An 18,474-nucleotide genomic window follows, 5' to 3' on the forward strand; every position below is an offset into this window, starting at 1 on the left:
TTGTAATCTCAAAGCTTTAACCCTGATAGTTTGGGGGTAGTTTCTGGGCAGCAACTCAGTACAGTAGTGAACAAAGTACAGTGTAAAGATTAAAGGAAGCAAAGGCTTGTTAGGTAATTACTGGAAGCTGTATAAACTAGCAGCCTATTTATAGGTAAAAAATGATTAATAAGCTTTTAATAGCAATGCAAACATATAACACACATCTTTAATACTGCAGATGTGATATAAATCAATAAAAACTTAATTCCTCACCTTTTGTTACAGCCACATGTCCACCACAAACCAGTTTTATGTCAAAGAAAATCAGTCCTTCATATAACTCTTTCACTCACACGCAATTCAGCCTGGCTTCATATAAACTTATGGAAAAAAAAAAAAAAAAGCAGCAGCAGGGTTAATGTTACACTGAATTTTGTGGTGATAAACATGAGATGAGAAAGAACAAAGAAATACAAGATGTCGCCACTCACCTCTTGGGATCATGCACCTCAATGGAAAACTTCCTCTCCCGAAAATACAGGTTTTCAAGTTGCTTCCACAGAAAGACACGGCGAGGCTTTGAGCGGTCAGTAATATCGTACTGAGCAATCCCACGTTGTGAAAGCCCTAAAAGCCAGGGTAGGTGGCACCGGTCTCGTACCTCATAGTAGTGGAGTCCGTAGCTACCACAACGCTCAACAATGCTCATGTACCTTAGAAAGGATAACTAGTGTCAACATGATGACAGTGTCATCATCCTTTGATGAGTTGTCAAAGACTAGTATGAGAAATGTGAAATGGGATACATGGAATGTACATAGATGCATACACAGTATATTAGGCTTAGGCGGTTATTCTGATATACAGGATCAACAAAAATCTTCAGGAAAATTAAGCCAAGCTTGAAAAGAGTATACCATTAAATGTACAGTAGGTATACAATACTAATGCTAACAATATTTAAAAGAGTAATATGAATAGGGAATTACAATACTGTTCATAAATCACATTCTGTTCAATCTGTGGATAATGCAGTATTGTGAGACTTCAATGCTGACCAAAAAGTAAGCTTCGCTTGCACAAGACATGCAAATGCATCATTTAACAGAGAATTACTAAAAACATGGTAAACAATAATGTGACCTGATATGATGCACTGTATTATCACAGAGATGAGGAAGATGCTACAAAAACAATTACATGGAAAATGTGGGATGAAATTAATGCTCGTTGCACACTGAATGCAAACGGGTTATTGTAGGGCACTGGCTGAGAACGCCAGAGAGTCTAAACATCCTGGAACAGGGACCGACATCCTCACGACACACATTTCAGAATGGGGACCAACCTTTAGAGGCTAATGCGCATTATATGAGGAATGAACTCCAACTACTTCTTGCATTTTAATCCTTATGGACCAAATCTGGTTGGAATGCTGCAATCTGCTACACCTTCACACATTCATTTATAGGTTATGTAGTTTATGTCTGATGCGTGGTGACTGATATCCAACAGTAGCCTACAGGAAACCATTTGGGTTGTCACTCAGCACAGTCACCTGAAGGTAGCACTGCACAGAATGAGTAGCTAGAGGGTACTTCATCGTAATTTGTACCATCGAGACAAAGATTATCATCATCATCAATTCAACAACTTTCTGTTCGGCTTAAAACAAGGACTAACTGTACAGTCTATGTCGATACATTATGACAATTATTAGATGATCATATAGTTAAGTACTGTACCAGTTGGGGACAATTCTTTATTCCTGACTGGTTTAGCCAATGATCTTCTAAGAAGTAAAGTCACGTCAGGAAAAAAGTATTCTACCTCTATCTATCTACTATGTCAGATGCCTTAAGCCCGGAGAGGGTGACCACAAATTGCCTTCATGCTACCTGTCCTCGATCCCCAGGCTACCCTCCCAGCAACTCACACCACCCTCCCCAGTCTACTCACTGTAGAATGGCCTGGCCACGGGTGTATCCAAGCAGATGACGGTGTTCCTCAGCCACACGCTCCTCACTGCAACAAAAACAAAAATGAAGTTAGCAGCAGTACATTCATACGTTAAGAGTGGGATTAAAATAGTATTCTGGCACAAATGAGAAACACTGCATCATACAATGGTCACACAATAAAATGCCCAAAAATTGTTGGAGTTTTTTTTTTGCACCATATTCTGGTGTTCACCCCTTCACTCCAATGACACACATTTTGGTTTACAGTATTCTTTCTACTTTCTGACAGTTTTAATAAGTTTATGAGAGACTTTTTAAACTGGAGAGGTCAAATGTAGCCTTCATTAATCCCAAAGTAAGTGGAGATCTTTCTTTGAACAAAATTCATCTGGTGGTACCAAGAATTTAAAAAAAAAAAAAAAAAATCAATGGTCTGAGTGTATTAATATAGTATCATATTACAGCTCAGTATTCAAGATGGCAAGATTATAATATTAGACCATGCTAAGGTGGACAGAGGATAAGAAGGGTTCACAGTTCTCACCTAATTGAAACCCTCAGATTATGATCCCCATGTCCTATGTAACCATGACTCAGCTTATTAAACAGTAGTGTTTGTGATTTATATCTGAATGTAATTTACCCATTTATGAGTCTAGTACCCCTCCCAATGGGTGGGACTAATGGTCATGATGATGATGATGATGATGATGATGAGGATGATGATGATGATGATGATATGATGATGATGATATGATGATGATGATGATGACGATGATGATGATGTTCCCCTCCACTATATTACCAGTGGGAGTAGAAGTGTTATGAAAAATGTAATGTCTGTGTGGATGGGTTAATGTGAGTAATGGGGAAAGAGAGAGACTGCAATTATGCTAAAAGATGCATTTTAGATTGTGTGTGTGTGTGTGTGTGTGTGTGTGTGTGTGTGTGTGTGTGTGTGTGTGTGTGTGTGTGTGTGTGTGTGTGTGTGTGTGTGTGTGTGTGTGTGTGTGTGTGTGTGTGTGTGTGTGTGTGTGTGTGTGTGTGTTTACCTAGTTGTGATATACAGGAAATGAGCTACGCTCGCGGGGTCATCTCTCCATTCCTTATTAAGTCAAATTTTGCTTTGAACTTGTTTAAGTTTTTAGACTGGACGATCACTTTGTCCAGGCTGTTCCGCAGGTCTATGCATCTATATGGAAAGCTATATTTCTTGATATCCTTCAAACAACTTGGCTTTTTCAGTTTCATTCCGTGTCCTCTTGTAACTCTCCCATCCCATACAAACAGATCATTTTCATCAAGTTTATCTAGTCCCATCATGGCCCTGAACACTGCAATCATGTTACCCCTCTCTCTCCTTTCTTCTAGGGAAGGCAGATCCAGCTTTTCCAGCCTCTCTCTGTAAGACAGATCTGACAGGCTGAGGACCACCTTGCTTGCTGTTCTTTGTATTCTCTCGATCTTATTTAAATCTTTCTTTTTGTGTGGGGACCACACTACTGCTGCATATTCCAACCTGGGGCGGATCATGGCCACTATCAATTTTTTCATCATTTCCTCATCCATGTAATGGAATGCCACTCATATGTTAGTCAAGAGATTGTACGTCTCTCTAACTATCTTGTTAATGTGTTTTTCCAGTGACAAACTATCCTGGACCAGCACTCCTAAATCTTTCTCTTCTCTCACTTTTTTGATTGGCTCATTACCCATCACATAATTCAGTGATGGCCTCTTGGTACCCGGTACTCTTACCCATTTCTAATATTTTACATTTTTTTGCGTTGACTTTATTTTCCCATATGTGGCTCCGATCGTGGATCCTATTCAGTTCTTCCTGCAGCATTTTACAGTCTTCCTTGACTTCTACTCTCCTCAAGATCTTTGCATCATCAGCAAAAAGACTTGCATAACTGTTCATTCCATCTGCCGTTATCATTTACGTAAATCAGGAACATTATTGGCGGTAACACCGAGCCCTGTGGGACTCCACTTGTTACTTCTCTCCAGCAGGACATCTTGTCCTTTAATACTGTCCTCATTTGTCTGTCTCTCAAGAAGTCTCTCATCCACTCCCGGAGGTTTCCCTTCAATCCTCCTATGTGTTCCAATTTCCACATTAGTCACTTGTGGGGTACCTTGTCAAAGGCTTTCTCTAAATCTAAATACACACAATCCACCCAGCTGTCTCTCTTCTGCAGCACATCAATCGCTCTTGAGTAAAAGCTCAACAAGTTGGACCCACACGACCTTCCACTTCTGAATCTAAACTGGCTCTCAGCCAAGATGTTCATCTCCAGATATTTTATCCATCTGTCTTTCAGGATTCTCACACACAATTTTGCGACTACACTGGTCAAGGAAACTGGTCTATAATTCAGGGGTTCTTCCTTGTTTCCTCCCTTATAAATTGGTACCACATTGGCCCTCTTCCATTCTCAAGGCACTTTTCCTTCTTCCAGAGAACACACAATTAAATCCGTCAGTTGTTCTCTACATTCTTTCAGTACCCAAGTAGAGATCCCATCTGGTCCTGGAGCTTTCCTTACATCTTGAGTTTCCAGTAATTATACACTTCCTGCACTTCCACCTTTATGTCTTTTATCACTACATTTCTAGTCACACTCTCCTCCTCCACAAAATCCCTTTCTTTAGTGAAAACTTACTGGAAACATTTGTTCATTATTTCAGCTTGCATTGCTGCATCTTTGTAGACCTCTCCTTCCACTTTCAGTTGGGTGATTCCTTCCTTTTGTTTCAATTTGCCATTAACAAATCTATAAAACAATTTGGGTTCTTCCTTATATTTGTCAACTATATCTTTTTCAAAACTCCTTTCTTCCTCTCTACGTATTCTTGTATGTTCATTTCTAGCTCTTTTATATTCTTCCTCTGATTTACTATTACCTCTTTTTCTCCATTTATTCCATGCCATGTCCCGTTCTCTTTTGCTATCATGCACCTTCTGTTAAACCAATCCTTTTTCCTGTTTTCTTTCCCACTTACTCTTGGAACACACACACACACACACACACACACACACACACACACACACACACACACACACATTGCCAGACGCTATAATCCCGTAAGGGGTGGCCACAACCAAACTGCCTCCATGTCACCCTGTTCCCTATTTCACTGCCCTGCTTCCAGCTCACACACCCTTCTCTCATATACAGTACCTCCCCACTCAATTCCTCCATCTCATCCTTGGCCTCCCCCTCTCTCTCCCCTTCTCCACCTCACTCACATTCACTCTCATCATCAGTATCTTGCTCCCCATCCTCTCCACATGGCCAAACCACCTCAATGTGTTTCTCCTAACGCTTCCTATCAAATCCCCATCCACACCACAATGCTCCTTCACATTCTCATTTGTCTGTCTCTCTCTCTCCATGCGACTCCACATGCTCCTCTCAAATAACTCATTTCCACTGCTCTCACTCTTGACTTGTGTCCCTTCACTTCCCTACACTACAGTTGGAATCACAAAACTGGCATGCAGTAACTTTTTCACTTCCATGCTCGCTTCCCTGTTTCTTATCACTGTTTTCAAAGGGCCAGCAACCTTTCTTCCTTGTTGTACCCTTTCAAGCACTTCACCCTCTAAACTTCCATCCTTAATCATCACACTACCCAAGTACTTAAAAGCACTCGCATTTTCCATTTCCTCCTCATCCAACCTCACTGTATATTCACTGACTTCACTTCTCTCGAAGACCATAACTTTACAATTCCCTACATTTACCTTTAGATTCTGATTCTTACACACTCCCCCAAATTCATTAATCAAACCTTGCAGCTCCCTTTCGTCCTCACTTACCAACACAGCATCATCTGCAAAAAACAGTACAGGGAGTTTCCACACACTGCCCTCTCTCATTAGTGCTGCTACAACATCCACTGCCCTACCTTGTATCTCTTATAACCCCATTCATGTACAGACGGAGCAACCATGGAGACAAGACACATCCCTGTTTCAATCCAACTTTTCAAAAGAAAAACTCACTCAGTTCACTGTCCACAAGCACTGCAGACTTAGCACCCTCATACATACTCTTCATGGCATTCAACAACTTCCCACTTACTTCATATATTCTTAATACTTTCAACAATCCTCATCTATCCAGCCTGTCATATGCTTTCTCCAAACGCATGAAACCCACACACTTCTTTTCCTTCTCTAGAAACTTTTCCACTAAAGACCTAAGAATGAATATCTGATCCACACAACTTCTTCCCTTCCTAAAACCTCCCTGTTCTTCTCCAACTAATTCCTCTGTTATTTCCCTAACTCTGTCAATAAGTATCCTACCATATACTTTTCCTATTACACTAAGAAGAGAAGTGCCCCTCTGATTACCAAACACTTCTTTTTCCTCTTTTCCTTTGTACAGTGGAATAATTATACCTGACTTCCAATCCTCCGGGACTCTACCTTCCTCCCAAGAGAAGAAAAAAGAAAGAGAAACATGGATCGGATCAAAGAAACCATCAAAAAGGGAAAAAGCCTGAAACAGGTCCGAAGTAAAATGACACTGAGAAACAAATTATGCCACTGAAAGAAAAAAATGGTGAAGTCATTAAATGTAGAGATAAGACGGTGAAGAGTTGAAGAATTTTACAAAGAACTGTATGCATCAATGAAAATAGTACCAATGGCTAACTTTTCAGCTGACACAAGTGAAGTACCTGAGGTAACACCAGATGAAGTAAACATTTCTCTTAAAAATATGAAGAGGGAAGGCTCCGGGAGAAGATGGAATAGTAGCAGATTTACTGTTGGATGCAGGAGTGGAAGTACAAAACAGGCTCGTCTGTTTATTTACTCAATGTACATAAAAAAAAAAAAAAACATGATGTAATGCAATAGTTATTGTACTTTACAAAAAAGGCGACTCAAAAGATCTTAGTAACTACCGACGCATTAGCTTTTATCAGTCATTTACCAATTCTTCATTAAAGTCCTTACGAACAGAATAACAACAAACTTTGAAGAAAACCAACCTCGTGAACAGGCAGGATTGCGATACGGGTATTCGGCTACTGATCATCTACACACAATGAATCAGCTGAGAAAACTATAGAATAAAATAAACCACCTTGCTTAGGTTTTGCTGATTACGAAAAGGCATTTGACTCGGTGGAGCACATAGCAATTACAAATTCAAAGGGAGAACAAGGAATACATGAGAACATTGTAAAACTGCTCGAAAACATATATAATGAGGGAACTGCTACTGTTAAATTACATAAAGACTCAGAAAAAAAAATTAAGATTAAGAAGGGCGTGTATCAGGGAGATGCAATTTCACCAAAATTATTTACAGCATGGCTAGGAAGTATTTGCAGAAAGCTAGTCTGGGAGAACAATGGGGTAAACATTGATGGAGAAAAGCTAAACTACTTAAAATTTGCAGATGACATTGTCCTAATCTCATAAACGGAGGCATTGCAAGAAATAATAAGTTACCTGAACAGAGAAAGTCTCAAGTAGGGCTAAAGACTTAGATGGACCGGAATATAACTAATGTTTAATCCACATACACCAAAGAGCGTCATCAGAATAAGCAAAGAAATTCTTGAAGTTGAGGAGTACAATTACCTGGGGAAAGTCTAAAATTAACAAATGACCATGATAGCGAAATAAAATGATGCATTACAATTGGATCGAAAGCTTTGGTAAACAGAGAGACATTATGAAAAGTATCTTGTTAATATGTATGAAACGAAAAGTATGTAACAAATGTACAAGTATAATTCCAGCTATAACGTATGGTTGTGAGACCTGAAAACTAACAAAGTCGATGGAAAAAAAAAAAAAAAAAAAAACATCCGCTCTCAGACAGCAATGGAAAGGTCAGTGTTGGGAATATCTATAAGAGACAGGAAAAGATCAACTTGGGCTAGAGAACATACTAAAGTCAGACATTACAGAAGTTATAAAAGAACAGAAATGGAGGTGGGCAGACCACCTAGCAAGAATAAGGGATAACCGATGAAGCAAGAGGTTGACTGATTGGACATCAAGAGATTATAAGCGTAGCAGAAAAGGCCAGACAGGAGGTGGGAAGATGAGATAAGAAATCTGCAGGGAAAACGTGGCAAGAGATTGGCTCAGTCAAGGAATGCGTGGAGATGGTTGGGGAGGCCTTTGTTCAGCAGTGGACTTGTAATGGCTGCTGATGATGATCATGATATATATACGAGTAGAGAGAGAGAGAGAGAGAGAGAGAGACTCCAAACTACCTGGATTCCCCTCTGGACTAGCCAGTGACTTAAGAGTTGAGGACCAGTCAGTTCCCCATAGTAACATTACATGTCTTTTTGCCCGGCCACTTTGGCTTAAACCGAAGAACGAAGCCAGGCTTGAGCCTTAGGTCTGGAAAAACGCGTCTACAGTATAATCGAAGTCTTCAGTCACCCCTTGGGGCTCGAACCCATGTGTAGGAGCAAGACCACCATCACTCAAACTGGCACGTTCAAAGATGTATCTGGGCAAGTAACCTAATAGTGACGGTCCATGCTATCCAGTTTTATATGGCTGTAAAATAAATAAATAAACAAATAAAATCCCCAATATGCCTGTGCCTGATGTGCACTGCTCTTCACATTCTGGTGTACATCAATGAATACAATGGAGAAACTGGCAAAAATATAGATCAAAACTTCTAACAAATTAATGGGCTGCAGGCTGACACTTCCTTGGTAACATATCCGGTGGCAGGTTGCACTGGAGGACTGTAATGTTTTGCTTAATCTCATCGGCAGGTACTGGATCTAAATTGTTACTCAGGCTCGACTCAATCAGCACAAATGAATCAGCCCGCAGAGCCCTCCATAATCCCCCTCCCCCACCACTCTCAGTCATCATCAGTCGGGCTCTATACCCCCCGACAGTTACCGAGATGAAACCGACATCATGAGTCTAGAATAAGATTGGTGGTTCAGGGAAGTAGGGAGAAGATTGAGATGGCGGTTGGAGGGAAAAGTATGGATGAGGAAAATTCGGCGCAACAAGAAACAGACATCTCTACCTTACAATATTTGACGAGAGAGACGTATTAGGATTTGGAGAAATTAGGCTGCGAATATTCTCCGGAAAAATAAAAGTGGGATGAACTGGGAACGGTAACAAAAAGAAATGTAGTTATCAACGACGAAAAACAAATGTACAAATAAAAGAATAAACTGGAGAGTCTAAAAGCGCATGAACATGTGAAAAACGAAAACGAGGGAGGAATGGAATTCAGAGGCAAGCGAAGTGAATACGTTATGCAAGAAAATGGGAAACCACCACCAACGAACCGCCATTCAACCGAAAAATACGGGGAAAAAAAAAAACGAGAATAAATATATGATTACGTCTCGGGGCCTCATCGTAAAACCCATGTTATATGGGCACTGTGGGAAGAAGGGGGTCCAGAGCTGCAGGGGAAGGTGTTGGAGAGAACCTTCCCGCCCGCGCCATTTTTATAGCTCCAATACATGCACAACTTTAACACAAACACAACTTCCCTTAGTATATACCTGGAGCAGTAGGCTTATGAGAGAAATGTGAGGGTAGAAGGGAAAAGACTAACCTACAAGCTTATGACTGGGAGAAATCTGGAGAGACAGAAGCCTGGGTAAGAAGGTATGGAGGGTGGAAGGGTACGCAGAGTTGCCAGACGCATAACGACCTCCCTGAGCAAACATAATCACAACGTATTCTTTTGGGAGTTCCAGATATTACTCAAAAGTACACACTAAAATAACTATGTTTCTTACCAATACTGTAGAGATGGGTGTTCTCGGATGACGCTTGTTGGAATGAGGTGGTTTTTCTTCAACTGGCTGTGCGTACACGACTCGCTGAAACGAAATCACAAAATTCAAAAGTGTGACTCATTAATATCAGTATCACTGCTGTAAGCCTAAACGTTCCTTACAGTAGGAGTCTGCTGTCCCACACACACTCACGTGCTATCAGCCTACACCAAAATGCCTTATATATTCTCATGTTTGTTTTTCACGAAAATCATTTTACTGTAGTATAAATATTCAAATCAGTAACCTGCTCCAGTACTTTCCTAAAACCCGTGATGTAACTGTAGTCAGGCTTGGTTACATATGCCTGTTTGGCTGACTGAGGTATGACTAACCAGAAATGACTAGACTTTAAAGATACTTTGAGTAATCTCAAACATGACTAACAGTACATAACAACACACTACAGACTAGTAAAAGTGTAACAGCGTAAATACAGAAATATGAAAAAGTAATACCTACACGTTTCCACAAAATGAGAATGTAGGTAATATACTGAGGCGACACACAGACTGGACATTGTAATATTCCCCTTAGCTAATATACAGTATATATATATATATATATATATATATATATATATATATATATATATATATAGCCTATGTGTGTGTGTGTGTGTGTGTGTGTGTGTTGCGATCAGGTTGCATGCACTTCCAACTGACAGGCAAAATTACTTATTGTTAGGGCATAATTGTCAACCACTGGTGGTCGCTGATGGCGACCAACATCCACTGACTTGATGTAGTGCTGCCTACTTCTTCCTTCAGTTTTATCATTCTTTTTCCGTGTCTGCCCTCCTCTCTCCATATTTCTCCCATCTTTTCCGCCACTTTTTAATATTCTTTCCTTTACATGTGGCTTTAGAGTGACTGACAAGCCAAATGGTCTCCTGTAAGTCGGGAAACCATTTACAACGCTGGGTGGTAACCTTATAACCAATTTATGTGTTCCCTGCGTGTCAACAAGTGGGCTGGAGGAGGGTTAGTGTCTATCCCAGTAAAACAACTAATCAAAGACAAACAGCCACCCCTTAAGGGTTTATGGCATCTAGCTACAGACAGACAGACAAACAGACAGCCAGACTGACAGATATTTTCCACTAAGGCTGGGAATACTACTGTACTTTGTCACGGGCCACTTCAAGGTGTTATTTACGGGTCTTTGGTTAAGATTCACCTTATGATCAGTTTCCTGTCACAACATGGACTGCCTGTTGCTTCGAGAATATTCTGCACGCTCTCTTCTTGACGCTCTTGAATAAAAAATACTTTCGATGTTTTTCCCCTCGAAAGTATTAAGTTTTCGCATGAAGGGCAAGAGACATGAGATGTTCTTATGCTCTCCTTGTCTTTCCTGCAAAAATTGGTAGTTACAAGCTGGTCGTGGGGTAAGTTAGTATATCTCAGCTCTCACCCGCAGGCAAGGGACACTACTGTAGGTTCTGACACTGAAGAATCATACACGTCCAGGCTACTTTTATGCGTCTTACAGGCCCACGGGCACTACTTTTTTTTTTTTTTTTTTTTCATGAAAGAAGCATAGCCCACAAATTTCTGTCTCTCTCTCTCTCTCTTTCTGAAAGGCAACTGAGCCGAGGGGGGACGGGGATGGACAACTACTTTCTGCCACCGAGAGGCATACTTAGGGAACACAAGTTTCACAGGAGACACACGCTCAAGGTGTAGTTTACGGGTCCTGGTGTATAACTGATCTGTCGAGCCGAGGGACAATGCATTTTCAGTAACTGCAGAAAGATACTCGAGGGGCACTTTTACTTCCTGTCACTGTACATGCAAATATAGGTACACAGTAAGAGATAACCCTGGACTCACCTGGAGAAGTCGCCGTAGGTGGCCTGAAGAACAAGGGCGGCTAACCTGAAGGCGGTACTACTATCCACCTCCAGCTGACCCTGAGGGGAAGAGAGAGAGAAAAAAAACATCAGGTGACGCCATATATAACGATTAAAATGCATGTGTAGGCGAGAGCAATACACCACCAGGGACCAGATGAGGTTAGGACAAGTTGAAGGTCAGGCAAAATGGCGATCTGAGCTACGTAATGATGCTGATGATGACGACAACAACAACAACAACAACAACAACAACAACAATAACACATTTTCACCTGCACGGGACAAACAATATCAGGTACAGTCATCCTCACAACTCGTGTTGTCAATCACAGCCCACAGTGAACCCCGTCAATGTAGGCAACTTAATTTGATGCTGCAGAGACACATTTCTTTGGTAATGGTGGAGGTAGGTTTTTGGGTTGGTGAGGGACGGAGGATGAGGTGGCTGAGGACCGACAACAGGACTTCTGTGGATGACTGTACAACTATTATCATCAGCCACTATTTACTTAACCTTTTCGCGACAATGACGCATTTTCTATTATTATCATGCTAATGGTGGATTATCTTCCTCAGCTTGGGATAAAATTTAGAAGTGTAAGGGTAAGATATAGTCTTCATTAAATTTGTCTCTACAGTATGCATAAAAAAAAAAAATCGTCTACTTATTGAATGTTATAAAGAACAAGCAAACTATTTATCATCATAACTATTTTTCTCCTTCTTTAGTCATACAAGAGATAAATACATACAAAGCACACACACCAGTCTTATATGCCCCCTCTTCTCTCTCCTCGTTACTTTTACCACCGTAACCCTACTTCTTATTCTTTTTTCATACAACAAAAATAAATAACAATACAACGGCCTCAATACTCCGCTCTCTCTCTCTCTCTCTCTCTCTCTCTCTCTCTCTCTCGTCATGTTTATCACCCCATACCATCTTTTCCCACCCTTATTCTCCACCCCTCTATCATTCTCCTTCCCCCTCTCTCCTTGTCACATCTCTCCCCCATCTCCCAAGCACTCCAACGTACACAAACACGCGCTCACATAAAAACAAGCTATCCCACGCGCTCACACTTATACACACACATATACATATCATTAAGTCTCCTTACCCCATCTCTCTCTCTCTCTCTCTCTCTCTCTCTCTCTCTCTCTCTCTCTCACACACACACACACACACACACACACACACACACATATATATATATATATATATATATATATATATATATATATATATATATACACACATGTGCACACAGTTTTCTCACACTTAAACACGTTCACACAGTCTTTCCCAAACGGATACTATCTCATACACACAATCACACTTTCTCACACCATCTTCTACTCTCACATACACATTTAAGCATCCAGTCAAACGTTAGACGGACACACTTTCACACAACCACAAAAAGATTTACCAGTACGTGATTTTCTCTCTCTCTCTCTCTCTCTCTCTCCCAAGATCCCAATCTGTGGAGTGGTCTGAACAAGAGGTAAATAGTGTGACCAGCAAGACGTTGTGCACAGATTCCCACGGCGGTGACAGGGGTTTGGGTTGGGGGTATTTACAGTATTTTGGGGTAAGGAACGAAAGATAAGAGAGGAGAGGAATGGATGATAACAGCAAAGAAAGCAACGGGAGACACGGACGTAAGAAATGAAAGACGCTGTAAAATGATCGAGAGGATGGTAGATTCTGGAATGAAGGAGAAGAAAGGAAAGGGAATGAATGGAAGAAACAAGAGAGAGGGAAATAACAGATGAGGTGCGAAACGTGAAAGGGACAAAAACGAAAAAAAAAAAGTGGAAGCGGGGGGAATATGGGATGAGGAGAAGTAACGAAGTGACAAAGGTTTAGGGTTGAGGGTATTTTGGGAAGGAAAGAGAAAAGTGTGGAAGAAACAAAAAGAAATGAATGGAATTAGAAACATGTGAAATGGGAGTGGGCATGCAGAAGCGGAGAAAAAGGGAATAGAGGTACGGACGAAAATCAAGAAAATGAAATAAATAAAAGAAACAGGAGACGTGAGAAATGAGAGACGGCACAGAGGTGAGAAAATGAATTTAAAAAATAAAACTGAGAGGAAATGAATGAAAGATAGAGGAATGTGAACTGAGACAGTGCAAGGAAAGGAGAAGAATGGAAGAAATAAGAAGAAAGAGGAGAATGAGATTCAAGAAGGTACTGAATGAAGGAGAGAGAAAGAAAGGACTGGAATGACAGAAGATGGAGAGAGGGACGGGGTAAGAGCTAAGAGATGGCACAAGGGAAAGACATGAACAAAAATGAAAGAGGCAGGAATAGAAGCAGAACAGACAGAAACCACAGCGAAAGGGTACGGAACGAAGCATTGGAAAGGCGTGGGTGAAAAGGAAAGAGAAGGAAAGGAACGAGCGAGAGGGTGGGGGATACAAGAGAAGGTATGTTACAATGGAGATGGGAATGAGAGCTGACAGGCTAAGATAGTGAATGTGAAAGGATTAGGAATGAATATAACGAGGCAGTGGTGGATAATATGTACACATAAGGATACGTGAGAGACAACTGAGAGGTTAACATTACTGTGCATATGAGGAAAGGGTTACAGAGCAAATGACAAGATAAAAGATAAAACGGATAAGTGATAAGGAAAAGAAAGTTGGGGGCCTACAAGAATGACCGCAGAAAGATAAACTGGTAGCCAGGAAAAGACGAAGACTGGAAAGAGTGAAAAAGAAAGTGAAACGTGGGTGACAAGGAGAAGGAAGGAGCAAAGTCAACGGGGACAGGGAGAGTGATGAGAGACATGGGAAAGGCTGAGGGGGAAAGAAATAAGAACGGGAGAGCAAGGTGCAAGAAATGGATAAATACAAAGAGCCGCAAATATTCTCGTACGATTTTAGGAGACTTCTCAGGGCCTTTTTAGTGACATATTTTGCATAATTATCTTATATATTCTCGTGGGTTTAGGAGACTTTCAAATGTCTCATTCTTTAGTGATACATTTCTTCGTAGTACGCCGTTAATATTCCCTTTTATGTTGTTTATTACTCATATCTTCGTTGACTTTGGGGGAATTATAGCACAGCACCTCTTCCTCAGCGATTTATTTGCATATTACACCTTAACACTCTACCGAATGCACATGAATCGTACGCTCGTGAGCTTGAGTGGCCTTCTGGGATCTCTGGCATCTTTTGGTGTTCTAATACCTCTTCCTTAGCTGTTGGTCTTACATAATTATTACACCTTTATATCCTCTTGTATTTAGCTAATATAATACAATCACATTTTAAATAAACAAAATAAGAGGGAATATTAACGTGCCATGTGCAGTGACAAACTGGTAGCGAAGAGGAGCCATTGGGAGTCTCGTAATCTGCCTAGAATATGAGCCAACGTGTGGGAAAGGCGGTCGAAGTAGGTGCGAGGGATGAATAGGGCAGTGGGTGGGAGGCGGCATGAAGACTGGCAGGACAGTGAGAGTGGTGGATGACGGGGAGGGAAAGCTGGATGGAAAGTGGGCAAAGAATGTGCCACTGGCCAAATAAGGGAATAACCAATAAGGAAGGACGGAAAAGACAGGTGTGAGAGATGAATGAGGATGGAAATGGGTTGCATGAAATAAAGAAAAAGTGTCGAGTGTCTTGGGTAAGGGAACGAAGAATGTGCTACTGGTTGAAGGAAGGATTAGGTAAAGAAGGACACCGGTAAACACAAGTGCAAGGGAAGAATGGGGACTGAGTTGGGGTGGCATGAACAGTGGGAATGTCAGGTGAGGGTGAGGAAAATCTGCTGGAGGGTAAGTGGGCTAAGAATGTGCGAAGGAAGGAACTGGGAAATGATGAGGGAAAATGATGAAGATATGTGTGACGAATTGAGTAGGATGGTATGAAGCTGAGACAGTACATTGCGTGAGAGCGTTGAAGAGGGGGAAGGAAAGCTGTGAGGTAAGAAAGAAATGAATCTATTACCCAGTGAAGGAGGGAATTGGATAATATACTCGTAGAGGGAAACTGGTGAAGACAGGCTTGAGGGATGAATGAGGGCCGAGTGGGGGATTGCATGAACGGTGAGAGTGCTCGGTGTGGGTGAGGCAAAGCCGTGAGGTAAGTGGACGAAGAATATGTTACTGACAGAAGATGGGAATTCGGTAACGAGGAAGGACAATGGTGAAGATTACTCGGAAACATCTGAGCGGGGCTGACAGGTAATATAACAAATAGTTAAAAAACAGGGATGGCAAAGTAAATATAAAAACAATTCGCTGAGATACTCCAACAGGCAATGAAGGAAGACACTGGTGAAGACAGATCGGGAAAAACTGCAGCAGGGTGGGAGGTTATACCGTTAAGATCAGGGAAATCATGCAACAAACAGAAATGCCGGGCGAATCTATAAGTAATTTACAGGGGCACTCGGGTACGTAAAAGAAATGACAAGAAGGAACTCGAGTATTTGACAGCGGAAGGACAAGGAAAAAGTAGGAAAATGAGGAGATACAACAACTGAGAGGATTGAGGTGGATGATGTGGAAAAATTTAGAGTAGCTAAGATGCTGAAACATGCAGACTGAATAATAAGAAATGCTGAAAGATATTGATATTAAATGAACACAGGCAGCAGGAGAAAAATGTTAAAAACTACAAATATAATACAAAGAAATTACTGAAGATATCGCAAAGTATAGGTGAGCAATGCTGAAAGAAATAGGAAAAAAAAAAAGAATGAAAACTTGCTGTATTAGAGGCAAAAGCTGGAAGAGACAATAAACAAAAAAGGTGACGAATAATATGACAAATACACAGAAACATAAAACTGCTCGATCAGTTTCCACCATCCAGTCACCAGCAATAGATGGGTAAGTGAAGCCCCAAACAGTAGCATCTCAGGGACAGGTAAATGGAGCAGGGAAGAGGAAGAAAGAGGGAGAAGGACCTGACCAAGTGTCCTGGTGTATGTTAATAGTACACACTCACCAGTCCTCACAAACACTCGCTTTAAACTGACGCTGGTTGGGTCGGGGCGAAGGGAGAGAGGGGGGACGGAGAGGAGGAGGGGATGGAGGGAAGAGAGAGAGAGGGAACCAAAGGTGAGGTAAGGCAGAGGAGTCGGGGAGGGAGTCAAGGGTGAGGGTGAGGCAGAAGGATAAGTGTGAGAGGGAGGGGAGAGGTGGTAGGTGGGTGGCAGTATGTGGGTATGAGGTATTTTGTGCGTGGGTGGCTAAGGTGGGGGTAGGGTACGGTGTGGGTGCAGGGATACTCGTATACAGTGGAACAGGAGAAACGGTGGGACAGTGTGTGTGTGTGTGTGTGTGTGTGTGTGTGTGTGTGTGTGTGTGTGTGTGTGTGTGTGTGTGTGTGTGTGTGTGTGTGTGTGTGTGTGTGTGTGTGTGTGTGTGTGTGTGTGTGTGTGTGTGTGTGTGTGTGTGTGTGTGTGTGTGTGTGTGTGAGAGAGAGAGAGAGAGAGAGAGAGAGAGAGAGGCGTCAAAGTAAATACCTGAGGACTCCACTGTACACCTGCTGAATGACTTCACGTGTGTGTGTGTGTGTGTGTGTGTGTGTGTGTGTGAGAGAGAGAGAGAGAGAGAGAGAGAGAGAGAGAGAGAGAGCGAAGACGGAAGAAGACGGGGGATGGGAAGAGTAGGACTGGGGAGAGAGGAAAGAGGAGAGAGGAGTGAAGTGAAAAGATGGAGGAAGAGTTGGTGGTGAAGAGTTTAGGAAGGAGTGGCGAGAGATGGAGGAAAATGAGGTAAGGAAAGGAGAAAAGTGGAGAAGGAGGTGTGGGTGGAGGTATACGGAGGAAGACGAGGGCGAGACGAGTGGAAGAAGGAAACGGAAAGAATAAAATGGTGGAGGGAAGTAACAGAGAAGAGTTGTGGAGGAGAAGAACAGAAGGAATCAGAGGGACAGGAGTGGAGAGAGAAGTGGAGGAAGATGAGGAAGAGGGGAGGGGAGGAGAGAGAGGTGAGTCATGCTGGTTTTGAGATAGACACGTCCAGCACCTCTCTCTCTCTCTCTCTCTCTCTCTCGTATTATAAAAATACATACATACAGTATACACAGGGTAATGACCTCATGATTTAACATATATGAGAGAGAGAGAGAGAGAGAGAGAGAGAGAGAGAGAGAGAGAGAGAGAGAGAGAGAGAGTCATATATTATATATGACGCCGCAGAAGAAGAGAAAGAGCAAAGACGAGCAAATCACGGAAGGTAAAAAGAGGGTGTGAAGGAATTAGAGAATCAATGACGTAGCGAGAGAGAGAGAGAGAGAGAATGAACATAAGAGGACTGAAATAAAAGAAGGAAAAGAGACTGAATAAATGAAAGAGTAAGAGGAGTACAAAGAGAGAAAAAATGCATGAAATATGGATTTTCTTATATTACAAGAGGAAAGAAGGGAAGAACGAATGCATGAACGAAAGAGTATGAAAAGCAGGATAATGAAAGAATGAATGAATTAACAGAGGAAGGATGAGGGAAGGAGTAAGAAGAGGGGGGGGGAAGAAGAATGAATGAAACAAGGAAAGAGAAAACAAAGGGAAGGAAAAGAGGAGAAATGGGAAAGAATCCTCGGCAGGATGAAGTAAGAAAGGGGGGGGGGAAGAATGAATAAATGAATGACTTAATGAAAATAATAAGGAAGAGGAAGAATGACATGGAACGAGAAAGCAAAGGGGAGGAAAAGGGAAGAATTGGGAAATAATGTTAAAGAGGAAGGAGGGGAATAGAAAGGGAAGGAGGAGGAAAAATAGGAAAAAATGATAGGGAAGAAGGAGGGGAATAAAACTGGAGAAGGGAGAAGGTTAAAAGAGAAATAGGAAGGGAAGAGTAAAGAAAATAGAAGAAATCGAAGGTATAA

General features: G+C 41.6%; 1 protein-coding gene across 1 annotated transcript in view; it reads right to left on the minus strand.

Annotated features, from left to right (window-relative positions):
• The window catches only part of LOC145412799 (uncharacterized), a 370,382-nt gene that overhangs the window by 25,104 nt on the left and 326,804 nt on the right, over window positions 1-18,474 (minus strand). Inside the window, exons 5-8 of the mRNA XM_080282580.1 lie at window positions 11,594-11,673; window positions 9,720-9,803; window positions 1,942-2,007; window positions 474-695 (exon numbers count right to left, since the gene is read on the minus strand). Coding sequence (XP_080138706.1) covers window positions 474-695; window positions 1,942-2,007; window positions 9,720-9,803; window positions 11,594-11,673 — 452 coding nt within the window. The remainder of the gene's footprint in view (window positions 1-473; window positions 696-1,941; window positions 2,008-9,719; window positions 9,804-11,593; window positions 11,674-18,474) is intronic.

The sequence above is a fragment of the Coenobita brevimanus genome, chromosome 94 (assembly GCF_032717465.1).
Source record: "Coenobita brevimanus isolate Jiangsu-jjx chromosome 94, ASM3271746v2, whole genome shotgun sequence".
Classification (NCBI taxonomy): domain Eukaryota; kingdom Metazoa; phylum Arthropoda; class Malacostraca; order Decapoda; family Coenobitidae; genus Coenobita; species Coenobita brevimanus.